The sequence below is a fragment of the Callorhinus ursinus genome, unplaced genomic scaffold (assembly GCF_003265705.2).
Source record: "Callorhinus ursinus isolate GAN/ISIS: 27379988/994484 unplaced genomic scaffold, GSC_fseal_2.0 scaffold74, whole genome shotgun sequence".
In the NCBI taxonomy this organism is placed as follows: domain Eukaryota; kingdom Metazoa; phylum Chordata; class Mammalia; order Carnivora; family Otariidae; genus Callorhinus; species Callorhinus ursinus.
In genome coordinates, this window is record NW_027397136.1 from 636,937 (window position 1) to 649,355 (window position 12,419).

General features: G+C 42.7%; 1 protein-coding gene across 2 annotated transcripts in view; it reads left to right on the forward strand.

Annotated features, from left to right (window-relative positions):
* The window catches only part of ATP6V1E1 (ATPase H+ transporting V1 subunit E1), a 36,886-nt gene extending 24,580 nt beyond the window's left edge, over positions 1-12,306 (forward strand). For both annotated transcript variants that reach the window (XM_073886968.1, XM_025851760.2), the window contains 5 exons: positions 3,946-4,035; positions 4,830-4,898; positions 7,242-7,336; positions 10,282-10,369; positions 11,710-12,306. In XM_073886968.1, coding sequence (XP_073743069.1) covers positions 3,946-4,035; positions 4,830-4,898; positions 7,242-7,336; positions 10,282-10,369; positions 11,710-11,772 — 405 coding nt within the window. In that variant the 3' untranslated portion in view covers positions 11,773-12,306. The remainder of the gene's footprint in view (positions 1-3,945; positions 4,036-4,829; positions 4,899-7,241; positions 7,337-10,281; positions 10,370-11,709) is intronic.
* The last annotated feature ends 113 nt before the right edge of the window (positions 12,307-12,419 follow it).

The following is a 12,419-nucleotide window of genomic DNA, read 5'->3' on the forward strand; positions in this document are numbered from 1 at the left end:
CATAATCACAAAATCAAGAGTTGCATGCTCTACCAACTGAGCTAGCCACATGCCTCCCCCTGCCATTCTTTTTTCATATATACTCTTCCTGGGGTGCTTTGGTGGCTCACTCAGTTGGGTGCCCAACTCTTGGTTTCGGCTAGGGCCCTGATTGTCAGGGTCCTGAGATTGAGCCCCACATAGAGGCCCTCCCCCCCCCCCGAGTTGGGGTCCACACACAGCATGGAGTCTGGTTAAGACTCTCTCTCCCTCTGCCACTCCCCCCCCCCATGCACAACTCTCTTCCTCTCTCCCAAATCTTAAAAATGTGTGTGTGTGTGTGTGTGTGTGTGTGTGTGTGTGTGTGTGTGTGTGGTACACACCTTTGAATTTAAAGAATGGTTTTCACATTACTGTTGTCATCCTTTCTTTCAGTGTCTGGCTGGGCTAATTCAGAATTATAACCCTGTCTTCAGACTCTAGATCTTTGTGAGGAGATGAATTACTGTTTAAATATTTCTTGCTGTGGGACGCCTGGGTGGCTCAGTTGGTTAAGCGTCCACCTTCAGCTCAGGTCATGGTTCCAGGGTCCTGGGATTGAGCCCCGCATTGGGCTCCCTGCTCAGCAGGGAGCCTGCTTCTCCCTCTGCCTGCAGCTCCCCCTGCTTGTGCTCTCTTTCTCTCTGACAAATGAAATCTTTGAAAAAAAATGTTTCTTGCTCTGATGGTTTAGTCTGCTTTGTGCAGAATATATTTAACAATGACTGTTGCTGTGGGGGAGATTTTGAGGCTGTACTTTCTCTTGTGCCCTCAGGGACTTAGAAATATCTTAAAGCTAATCAAACTCAATTTATTGGAAATGGTAGTGGCCGTACAGTTTCTTTAGCAGATTCCTCTATTAGTGGTTACCATAGGCTCTGTCAGCTAGTCAGCTAAGTGCTTTAAAGCAAAAGCTGGCTGAGGATCAATAAATGGAAATAAAGCCAACCTGAGATGATCCCACCATGGGAAAAATGGGGGGAAAAAGTGACTATCATCTAATAATTACATATTTAGAAGAAGAAAAATGATTTCCTTTTGGACATTTGTTAACTTTTTTTTTAAAGATTTTATTTTTATGTAATCTCAACACCCAAAGTGGGGCTTGAACTCACAGCCCCAAGATCAAAAGGTGAAAGCTCTGCCTACTGAGCCAGCAAGGCACCCCTATTAACTTTATTTTTAAATTTTTTTTTAAGATTTTATTTCTTTGACAGAGAGATGGAGAGCACAAGTAGACAGAGTGGCAGTCAGAGGGAGAGGGAGAAGCAGGCTCCCCGCTGAGCAGGGAGCCCGATGTGGGGCTTGATCCCAGGACCCTGGGATCATGACCTAAGCCGAAGGCAGACACTTAACCGACTGAGCCACCCAGGCGCCCCCTCATTGTTAACTTTAAATGTATTTGGTTTTCATCATCAAAACAAAATGGGAACCTACTGAGTGCGGTGCCTGATGTGGGGCAGGGCTCCATCTCCTGACCTGAGCAGAAACCAAGAGTCCAGCACTGGGTGCTTAACTGACTGAGCTACCCAGGCACCCCATAAGGATTTTTTTTTTTTTTTTGACAGGTGTTGAATTCAGTGAAGATAATCTTAAGGTATAGAACAATATGTGAAGTAGAAAGGTTTTTTTTAACCATCTTATTTACTTCTTTATTTATTTTAAAGATTTTTATTTATTTATTAGAGAGAGAGAATGATAGAGAGCATGAGAGGGAGGAGGGTCAGAGGGAGAAGCTGACTCTCTGCTGAGCAGGGAGCTTGATGCGGGACCCGATCCCAGGACTCCAGGATTATGACCTGAGCCGAAGGCAGTCGCTTAACCAACTGAGCCACCCAGGCGCCCTTATTTGCTTTTTTAAAAACAGAAATTTTAACTAGTTGCATTATAGTCTCTAATGACATGGATTCTCAGAACACCTTCATGAAATTCTTGGGGGTGGCCAGCTACAGATTAGAAATCTTCTACAGTAGTGCATGCTCATTATTATTTAAAAATTTTCTTAGTTTATTTGTTAGTACGTTAGAACCAGTTATCATGTGAAAGTATGTGTGTGGACTTTTATTCGTTGTCTAATGTCAGAATCAACAGGAAGTTGTTGCCTTGCAAAGTGAGTCTGTAGAGGCAGAGGGCCACCAGGCTTCTATATCTGCTGTTGAAGGCTTGGAATCTATTTTACTTCTTATTAAAAGTTTTTTTTTTTAATTGGCCCTAAAGTGAGTACTTCTGATTTTTTTTTTAAGATTTTATTTATTTATTTGAGAGAGAGAGAATGAGAGGGGGGAGGGTCAGAGGGAGAAGCAGACTCCCTGCCAAGTAGGGCGTCCTGACGTGGGACTCGATCCTGGGACTCCAGGATCATGACCTGAGCCGAAGGCAGTCGATTAACCAACTGAGCCACCCAGGCGCCCTGATTTTTTTTTTTTTTTGAAGATTTTATGTATTTATTTGAGAGAGAGACAGTGAGAGAGGGAACACAAGCAGGGGGAGTGGAGAGGGAGAAACAGGCTTCCCACTGAGCAGAGAGCCCGATGCGGGACTCGATCCCAGGACCCTGGGATCATGACCTGAGCCAAAGGCAGACGCTTGACCAAATGAGCCACCCAGGTGCCCCAGTACTTCTGATTTTTTAAAAAAAATCTTGGTCTATTTGCACTTGGTAGATGTCAGATGAAATAAATGTTCGCTTGACGTTAGCTTCATGAGTGAGTGAGTGTCAGAGTGCCCTCGCCTCTGCACGAACTGTGGAGCGAGAGCTCGCTTCAGGCGTCTTGCACAGCAGTGGGTCTCAGAGGGGTGGGGATCAAGGGTAGCTCTCAGAACCAGATAAAGGGCTTTTCAGCATGGAGGGCTACTTCTTCCTCTCCACCCTCTCTGCCCAAACTCTGGCCTCTAGGTGAGCATGTGTCTCTCCTTCTTCCTTAAAGTACCAAGAAACGTAGCTTTCCAGAGATCATACTAAGAATAGACTGTAGAACAATTTGATTCAGAGGCATTATCTCTGCCTTTTAAAAGACCTGACTGCTTTTCACCAGTAAGCCAATAAATGCTTATTACTTAATGAGTAATTTCCACTGTATTCTCTCAACCATAAGCAATTTGTTTCCTGATAATCCCTTTTAATTTTTATTTATAGAAGTCAATTTTTTAATTTGTCTATATTAAACATTGACTTCTTTAATAAAGCATAAAGAAAATTGAAATCGGGCACCTGGGTGGCTCAGTTAAGTGTCTGCCTTCGGCTCAGGTCATGATCCCAGGGTCCTGGGATTGAGTCCCGCATCCGGCTTCTTGCTCATTGGGAGCCTGCTTCACCCTCTCCCTCTCCTTCTACCTGCTGATCCCCTTGCTTGTGCTCACGCTCTCTCTCTCCCTCCCTCCATCTCTCATCTTGCACAAGTCTTTTTTTTTTTTTTTTTGAAGATACTTATTTATTTGAGAGAGAGAGTAAGAGCAAAAGCAGGGGAAGCAGCAGAGCGAGAGGGAGAAGCAGGCTCCCTGCTCCACAGGGAGGCTCCATCCCAGGACCCTGAGATCATGACCTGAGCTGAAGGCAGATGCTTAACCAGCTGAGCCACCCAGGTGTCTCTGCACTACAGTCTTAATAGCTTGCTTTTTTAAATCTATGTCATGTAGCTCTTTCCATGTTAATTAGTTTTGTAGGTTTCTGAACTGATTGATAATCTGGGCTTTTCTGCTTGAGCGTGAACTCCCTGGGAGCTGTGATGTTGCTTCCTGTTTCCTTGTATCGATGTATAGTACTTAGTACAGCATCTGGTTTATCATATATCTTGGAATGTGTATTGAATGAAAACAGTAATATAATGTGAAGCGATTGGGCATGAGCCAGGGCCACCCTCACAGTGGGTTCTGAGCTGACTACCCTGACTACCTGTAGATAACTTTTTTCTTTTCTGCTCTTTGTAGGACCTACTAAATGAAGCAAAACAGAGACTCAGCAAAGTGGTAAAAGATACAACCAGGTACCAGGTGCTGCTGGATGGACTGGTCCTTCAGGTAATTTCTAGGTTAGACCTACCACTGATAGCCACAGTTCTTAAAAAATTGACAAGATGTGTTACAGACCAGCTCTGTTTTTTTTTTTTTTCCCATTTTGTCATCTTAGCTTTCTTCCTTGCTCTTGTCCTTGTCATGTGTTGGGGGGACAGTAATATCTGATTGGATAAGACTTCCAGACTTCCTACCCTTTTATATATAGTCTTATTAGTCCTTTAGAACTCAGGGGTCAAATTTGCTTGCCATCTCCAGCTTTAAACTTCCCTAATGTGAAGGGCACCTGGGTGGCACAGTTGGTTAAGTGTCCAACTCTTGATTTTGGCTCAGGTCATGATCTCAGGGTTGTGAGATCGAGCCCCAAGCCAGGTTCTGCACTGGGTGTGGAGTCTGCTTAAGATTCTCTCTCCCTCCCTTCTGTCTCACTCTCTCCTCTTAAAACAAACAAAAACAAAACTTCCGTAATTTGATTTTACTGCTAAAATATTTGCTTTAGATTTTGGGGTTCAGACCAAAGACAGTATACATTTTAAATGCTGCTCGCTTGTGAATTCTTATTTTACTTAGGTTAATTACAGTAACATTTGGCTTCCACTTGAAGATTCCCATATAAATTTTGTTTCTGCCACCAGAGTATATTTATCTTGTTTGTGAGATTAAAAGCTTCTTTCCATGTTCTCATACTGTGTATTCTGTCTTTTTCCAAACTACGTGAAAGAATTATAAAAATATTTTATTTTGCTGTTGGATTTTATAAATTGCATTTCCTAATAATTGCATCTGATTATGTCTTACAGGGTTTGTACCAACTGTTAGAGCCTCGAATGATTGTTCGTTGCAGGAAGCAGGATTTCCCTCTGGTAAAGGTAAAGAGATTAAAGAAGAAATCCATTTTCTTTTTTTAAATACATCAAAATGTTAGAGATGAAATGCATGCTTTAATAGATGATAGCTCAACCATGGAAATTAGAGGTATCTTAACACATTACAGATAGTAACTTAAGTGTACCTAAGTCTCTAATTTCTTTTCATAAAGAGGTCAAGTTGCTCCTTCTGAGTTAGTACCCTCCTCCCTTTTTGGGAGCTCTGTAACGCCATAATCTTTTAGAAATTCATCAATGAAAACAGCATGTACTGGATTGGAGCAAAGATAGGCCATGTCATCTAAAAGTGACAAACTACTCCCAGACTAGCAAGGCTTGGCTATAACCTAATGTATTCCTGTAGTGGGGAAAGAAAGTGGGTACAAAGAAAGTAAGCTGCAGTCCCAGAGGCAAATGCTGAGGTGTTCCTCCGTGGCCTAAGGGAGAAGCTGCCTGGTCTGGGGGCGGCTGCTGGCGCCACAGGGAGTCCATATGGGCTATAGCATTAGACGGGTACCCTAGACTGAAGGACCCGTAAATCAGAATGAACTCACTGAGCTCCGACTCTGTCATCGAGTTGCTCTTCAGGTGAAAATTCTTCCCTGTGGGGCGCTTGGCTGGTTCAGTTAGGAGAGCATGAGACACTTGATCTCCGGGTTGTGAGTTTGAGCCCCGTGTTGGCTGTAGAGAGTACTTAAATAAACAAAACTTTTAAAAAATAATAATAAGGGGCACCTGGGTGGCTCAGTCGTTAAGCATCTATCTTCGGCTCAGATCATGATCCCAGGACGTTGGGCTCCCTGCTCGGCGGGAAGCCTGCTTCTCCCTCTCCCGCTCCCCCTGCTTGTGTTCCTGCTCTCGCTGTGTCTCTCTCTGTCAAATAAATAAAATCTTTAAAAAAAATTTTTTTTATTTTAAAATAAAATTCTTCCACGCAGCTTGCTTTCAGGCAAGGATTGAGTGCTTAGTCCCTTAGCAATTACATTTCTTACTATAAATTAATATACTTAGAATACATAATGTATTCATGCTCTTATTACCATTTGTCTCCCAAGTAACTTGTCTCCTAGGAAAGAAAACGTGCCAGCTGGAGAATACAGGTGCTCATTCCCCTCACTCTGCACTGGAAATTAATAAAGTGGTTCTCGTTTATAAACTATGCCAGTAACCTGGATCCATGTGTGTGCTGACAGCCTCATTTATGAACCTGTAAAACAGAGAGCTAGACATACTGGAGAGTTCCCCAAGGTGATAAGCATTCTTTGGAGGCACGTCTGAGTTGCCAACTAAAGTTCCTTTAAGAAAATGTTATTTAGGGCGCCTGGGTGGCTCAGTTGGTTAAGCAACTGCCTTTGGCTCAGGTCATGATCCTGGAGTCCCAGGATCGAGTCTCGCATCGGGCTCCCTGCTCGGCGAGGGGCCTGCCTCTCCCTCTAACCCTCCCTGCTCTCATGTACTCTCTCTCTCTCATTCTCACTCTCTCAAAATAAATAATAAATAAATCTTTAAAAAAAAATGTTATTTATATGTCTACTCATGCACATTATTATTTAGATAGGACTTTCCACTGATTATGTTTTATCACACTAATTACAGTATAGCATTATTGTTTTTAAAATTGTAAGATGTACAGTCACAGTATAAACTTGACCATTTCAGGTGTGGAGTGGCACTAAGTACATGCACATTGTTGTGCAGTCGTCGTGGTCCCATCCCTCTCCAGAACACGTTCACTGTCCCGAACTGAAATTCTGTCCCCATTAAACATTTAACTCCCTGTTACCCCTGACCCCGGCAGCCACCCCCCTACTTCCTATCTTCCTGAATTTGTCTATGCTAGGTACCTCATGCTAGTGGAATCATACAACATCTGTCCTTCTGTGACTAGCCTGTTTCACCTTGCATGATGTCTTCAAGGTTCCTCATGTGAGCCTGGTCAGAATTTCCTTTCTAAGGCTGAATTGTATGTATCTGAATTGTGTGCACATTTTGTTTATCTGTTAGACACTTGGGTTGTTTCTACCTACCTTTTGGCTGTTGTGAATGAAGCTGCTGTGAACATGGTTGTACTATTAGGCATTCAAATCTCTGCTTTCACTTTTGGATATATACCCAGAGGTAGAATTGCTAAATCATATGGTAATTCAGTGTTTAATTTTTTTGAGGAACTGCCATACCATTTTCCACAACAGCTGTACCATTTTACATTTCCATCAGCAACGCATCTATTCTTTTACTTGATAAATAAATAGGAATATGCCTTGCTTGTATAGTTCGCTGTTCTGTTTTTTGCATACTTGCTCTGTAGTTTCTGCTAAAACCTTCCATCATTTTCTCTTTTTCCAGGCTGCAGTGCAAAAAGCGATTCCTATGTACAAAATTGCCACCAAAAAAGATGTTGATGTCCAAATTGATCAGGAGGCCTACCTGCCTGAGGAAATGTAAGGAGTATTCCTCCTCTTAACACCTAAGCTTCTTTTCACTACGAGAATGGCCTTCATGCTGGGTCTGGTTGAAAGTTTTCTCTGAAGCACTCTTCCCCAAAAGAACAGTGGTACGGCTCTGTGCCGCTTGTGCCTTTTGTGGTGTTTTCTTTCAGGACTGTGGTCTCTCCTGTTAACCAACTGGACATGCTCTAAAAGGAGCTAGCTTCCTGTGGCCGCTTAGTTTATTCTGCAGAGAGGCAGCACTAATTCTTTAGCCAGAACTCAAAGCTGGGTCGATGCTGAGGAAGATAATTGCTACCTCTAAGTTTCTATGAAATAAGAAAAGTCATCATGTATGATAGGAACTACTGTATAGACAAATAGAACCTAATAGGTTCCTTAGATACAGAATTGCAAATACCAGTGGTACTTGTGCTGTGAGGAAATGACAGGCCATTTCTTCAGCATTCCTGATAAGCTTGGTGCTGCCGGGCTAGGCAATAGGAACTCCTAATGAGGTCAGAGCCACGGTCATTTTCTCGATTGTGCTTGTGTTTGATGCCACGTAGGCACACGTTAACTAACATTGCAGAAAGTCCTTGGGACGCGTGAATGTAGTTGAAAGAGCACCAGACCTGGGTTTGAGTCCTGAGTTGGCCTTTTGTGAGCTATGGGACCTGGAGACTGAATTCCATCATTTGTAAAATGGAATCGATGCTTTTTGCTTTTTTGTTTCATGAAGTGAGGAAAAGAGAGGAGATCGTACATGTGAAAATGCTTTATAAACTCAGAAGGTGTATAAGCTAGTGCAAAAAGCTTCAGTATTATCATCAGATTCAGGTTTGATTCTCCACTCTGCCACATACTCACTGGGTAGTCTTGGACCATTTATTTAATTTCATGGAGCCTGGATTTCCTCATCTCTAAATTGGGATAATAGCACCTACCTCACAGAATTCTTGGAAGCTTAAATGAGATAATGTTTATACAGCACTTAACACAGTGCCTGGTACCCACAGTATACGTAAATATTGAGTGGTCAGATACTCATTGTAGTAGAGATTGAGCAGGCAGGACAGAAAACACTTAGTTCAGGGTCTGTCTGGTAAAGAGTGGGTTTCAGGCCTGAAACCTTTGGGGCCAGATGTTTTGAATACCAGTGTTGAGAAAAGCAAGCAAGAACATATACCACTTGTGACATAATACCCCAGCAGGGTCTTGAGGCATCACCCCCCCTCCCCGGGGTGATCAAAAATACTAATATTTCTGAATGGGCACACTGACATTGCAAGGGATAAATACATAAAGATTCGCTAGTCATTTGCTGCCAGATGACTAGAGGTCAGTTTAGCTTTTGGAGACACACAAATTAGACTTTTGTTCTGATAGCTTATTGAATTTCAAAATTGTAGATAAGGAACGGTGGACTGATTCCAGTGCTAATTTAAAGTAGAATCTTAAATATTGTTTTATTCAATCAGGTCATTTTATTCAATCTTTTTAAACCTTTTTTCTTGTTTGTAAAGTGGCAAGGATACCAACTGAGACTCATAGGTTACTGGGAAGATAGAAGTCATGGGCAGCCCTGGGCTTTACACTCAGTGAGTGCCTGGCCCTCAGTCGACATTCTCACACAGTGGTGGTCTTCCTGCCCTTACTCCCTCCATGAGAAGAAAGAACTGTGTCACAGACAGTGGGGTCAGGATTTCAGCAGAGCCAACCACGTCCTTATGAAGGATATAGTCTGTTTAGAGAAACCAAAGAAATGCCACAGGGAGGGAGGATAGAGTAAGAAAATTATATTAACGTCATCGTCCATTAAAGTTTTCCGAAGACAATTTGCGAAACCTTTTCCCAGCCTTTGTCACATAGCCTGCTTATTTCAAGAAATATTTGGGGACGCCTGGGTGGCTCAGTCACTTGAGCATCTGCCTTCCGCTCAGGTCATGATCCCAGGGTCCTGGGATCGAGTCACACATCAGGCTCCTTGCTCAGCAGGGAACCTGCTTCTCCCTTTGCCTGCAGCTCCCTCTGCTCGTGCTTGCGCTCTCTCTCTCTCTGGCAAATAAGTAAATCTTTATTAAAAAAACAAAACCACCAGTGCCTTTCTAAAAAAAAGAAAAAAAGAAGAAAAATATTTGATGAAATTCTAATGTACAAAAGAATTTCATTCCCGGAGGCTCCTTGTAGTAGAATTTGACTTATCTGCCTTAAGCCTCTAAGTGCTAGAAACTTTGGGGAAAGGAACAACAGAAGTGAGGTGTGGCTAGAGGCAGGACTTTCTAAGGGCCAGTCTGGCACAAGATTACAGTGGTACCTTTAATCTGATACACAATACAGTTATGCATATGGCCTTATCAGTACCCCCTGGTTATTTGCAGGATTGGGCCTTTAAGAAATATTCAGATGAGGACTTGATTGATTGACAACCGGGGACTAAATCCTCCCCCTTTTCATTTTGTTGGGGAGGGCTGATTAGAATTAAATTAGGTGCTGGGGGCGCCTGGGTGGCTCAGTTGGTTAAGCGACTGCCTTCGGCTCAGGTCATGATCCTGGAGTCCTGGGATCGAGTCCCACAGCGGGCTCCCTGCTCAGCAGGGTGTCTGCTTCTCCCTCTGACCCTCTTCCCTCTCATGCTCTCTGTCTCTCATTCTCTCTCTCACAAATAAATAAATAAAATCTTTAAAAAAATAAAAAAAAAAAATTAGGTGCTGTAATATAAAACCAGATTGGCAGGTAGCAGTCACTTGGTAAATGACAGTTACTATCAACAACCATAGCTTAAGTCCTCAGAAGCTTTCTGAATTAATTTTAAGTTCTTTGCATGTGTTTATTAGCCCCTTACAGTATATAGACACTCCACACACCAAAACAGCTTTCTTCTCGGAAAGAAAGTAAATGTACCATGGGTCTATCTTCCTCAAATCTATAAAAATTGTTATTTCCTGTGTTCTTTGTAGAGCTGGTGGAGTTGAGATCTATAATGGGGATCGTAAAATAAAAGTTTCCAATACCCTAGAAAGCCGGCTGGATCTCATAGCCCAGCAGGTGAGTGTGGGAATATGTTTTATTAGTTGGTCTGTTGTTACTTTGAAGTGGTGCAGAGAACATATGTCCATTCATTGGTATTTGGGGTTTGTCACTCTTCCTACATTTTGCGGCATTTTCTTGAAAGGAATGTGCAGTAGGCATGCAGCGTTTACTGAGGGGACACCATTTACATGAGAGTTAATTTGAGGTCGAATGAGGGTTTTATTTAGGATTCTGATGTATACATTTTACTACATGTAGAGATGCTGCCCAGAGTTCTTTCTCCAGTAAGAATGATGGGAACTAAAGTAAATATTGTTTAAAGGAATTGCCATAGGGCTGCTGGCTCTTCAGATGTTTCCAGGTTTGTATAAATGAACTCTAGGAAACAAGCCAGAAAAATTCAGGTGTCTCAAAATGCTGAGCCTCTTTCAGCAGCGGTAGTCTGCTGCTGTGGCTGCTAGCTTGTCTTAGAGCGGAAGCACTTTGACCTTGACTATCATCTTCTGATAACTTAAACCCTAAAGCTGTGTTCACCATTTCAGTAGCCGATACCCACACATGAATAAATTAAAATTAAGTAAAATTAAAAATTGAGTCCCATGGTTGCACTAGCCACATTTCAGACACACAGTAATCACATGTGGCTAGTGGCCTCTCTGGACAGCACAGCCCGAGAAGTTTGAGAAATCCTAAGGATTTTTCAGTAGCCGTTAACGCACGAGTTCCTCAGCACAAACTTGCATTATGTGTTTTCTACCTGGCACGTACTCAGTCACACTCAGTAACTGTTGAAAGAAAGGACATAGGTGATCCAGAATATTAGGAGATAATATTGTTAAGGGATCGTCTCTTCTCCCTACAGCACAGTTTAACAGAAGCCTTGAATGGCTTTAGTTCTAGTTTTTGTGCTCATCCTCTTTAAGCAGGCAGTCATAACCCCAAATTTGTGATTGGCTAAGTTTCTAGCCAAGGATTCTGTTACAGTTTTTTTTGGATAAGTAAAGGTACAGACTTGCTGCACTTAGCTTTGTGGTTTCCTTCCCAGCCGCATAGGGGTTGCTGACTTGCCACTTGCAGTTAAGATATGCAGTGTTGGGGTGCCTGGGGGACTTAGTCGGTTAAGCATCCGACTTGTGATTTTGGCTCAGGTCATGATCTTAGGGTTGTGGGATTGAGCTCCCAGTCAGGCTCCCTGCTCAGCGTGGAGTCTGCTTCTCCCTCTCCCTCTCTCTCCACCCCTCCCCCGACTTACACTCTCTAAAATAAATAAAATCTTAAGAAAAAAAAAAGATGTGCTTTGCTTTCCAAATTCTCCAGTTGACAACACTTACTTATAAGAACTTCTTTCTTTACAGATGATGCCAGAAGTACGGGGAGCCTTATTTGGTGCAAATGCCAACAGGAAGTTTTTGGACTAAACCTTTGGGCGAGGTGGAGTTCATTCACTGCTCTCCTTCTGTCATGCGGAAGTTTCTGATACTTGAAGAAACAAGATATCTGTGGCTTCCCCTTCGCTGTTCTAATATTCTGTATTTATCAGTGGATCCTCTCTGTAGCTAATGCCCTTGGCCTAATTGTTAACAGGAGAGAAAGTTTCACTTATTATGATCAGGAAACCTCCTTAGCTTACTGAAAGTAGCACAACTTACATTTGCTTCTGTAGCATGAAAGTGAGGGTATCAGATGGTGGTTACCAGCGCTTCCCCAAGTCTCTGCTCTTCCTCTCATCTTCTGCTGTCGTTCTCGATTCTAGAGGTTGATGTGTGTGGTGTTCTCTGACATTCAGTCTCTGCTCTTTAGGCTTCAGATGCATGGGGCGCATGCATTCCTGCCAGCACTAGTAGCTTCACTGTTCACCTGTTTGGGCCTAGAAGCGTTCCTCATCTGTAAATGTGATTTAGAATCTAAGCCATGAATCGGTCTTATTTATTAAAACAAAAGGTTTACATGGATTTCATTGTGATGTATTATGCAAGGTGCTACAAGTTTGTGGTTTGCGAGGGAAAGTTCTTCCTGAGGTAGCTAGCCAAGCAGCGTTTCCCTAGTCCCTACAGTCGCTGGTTGA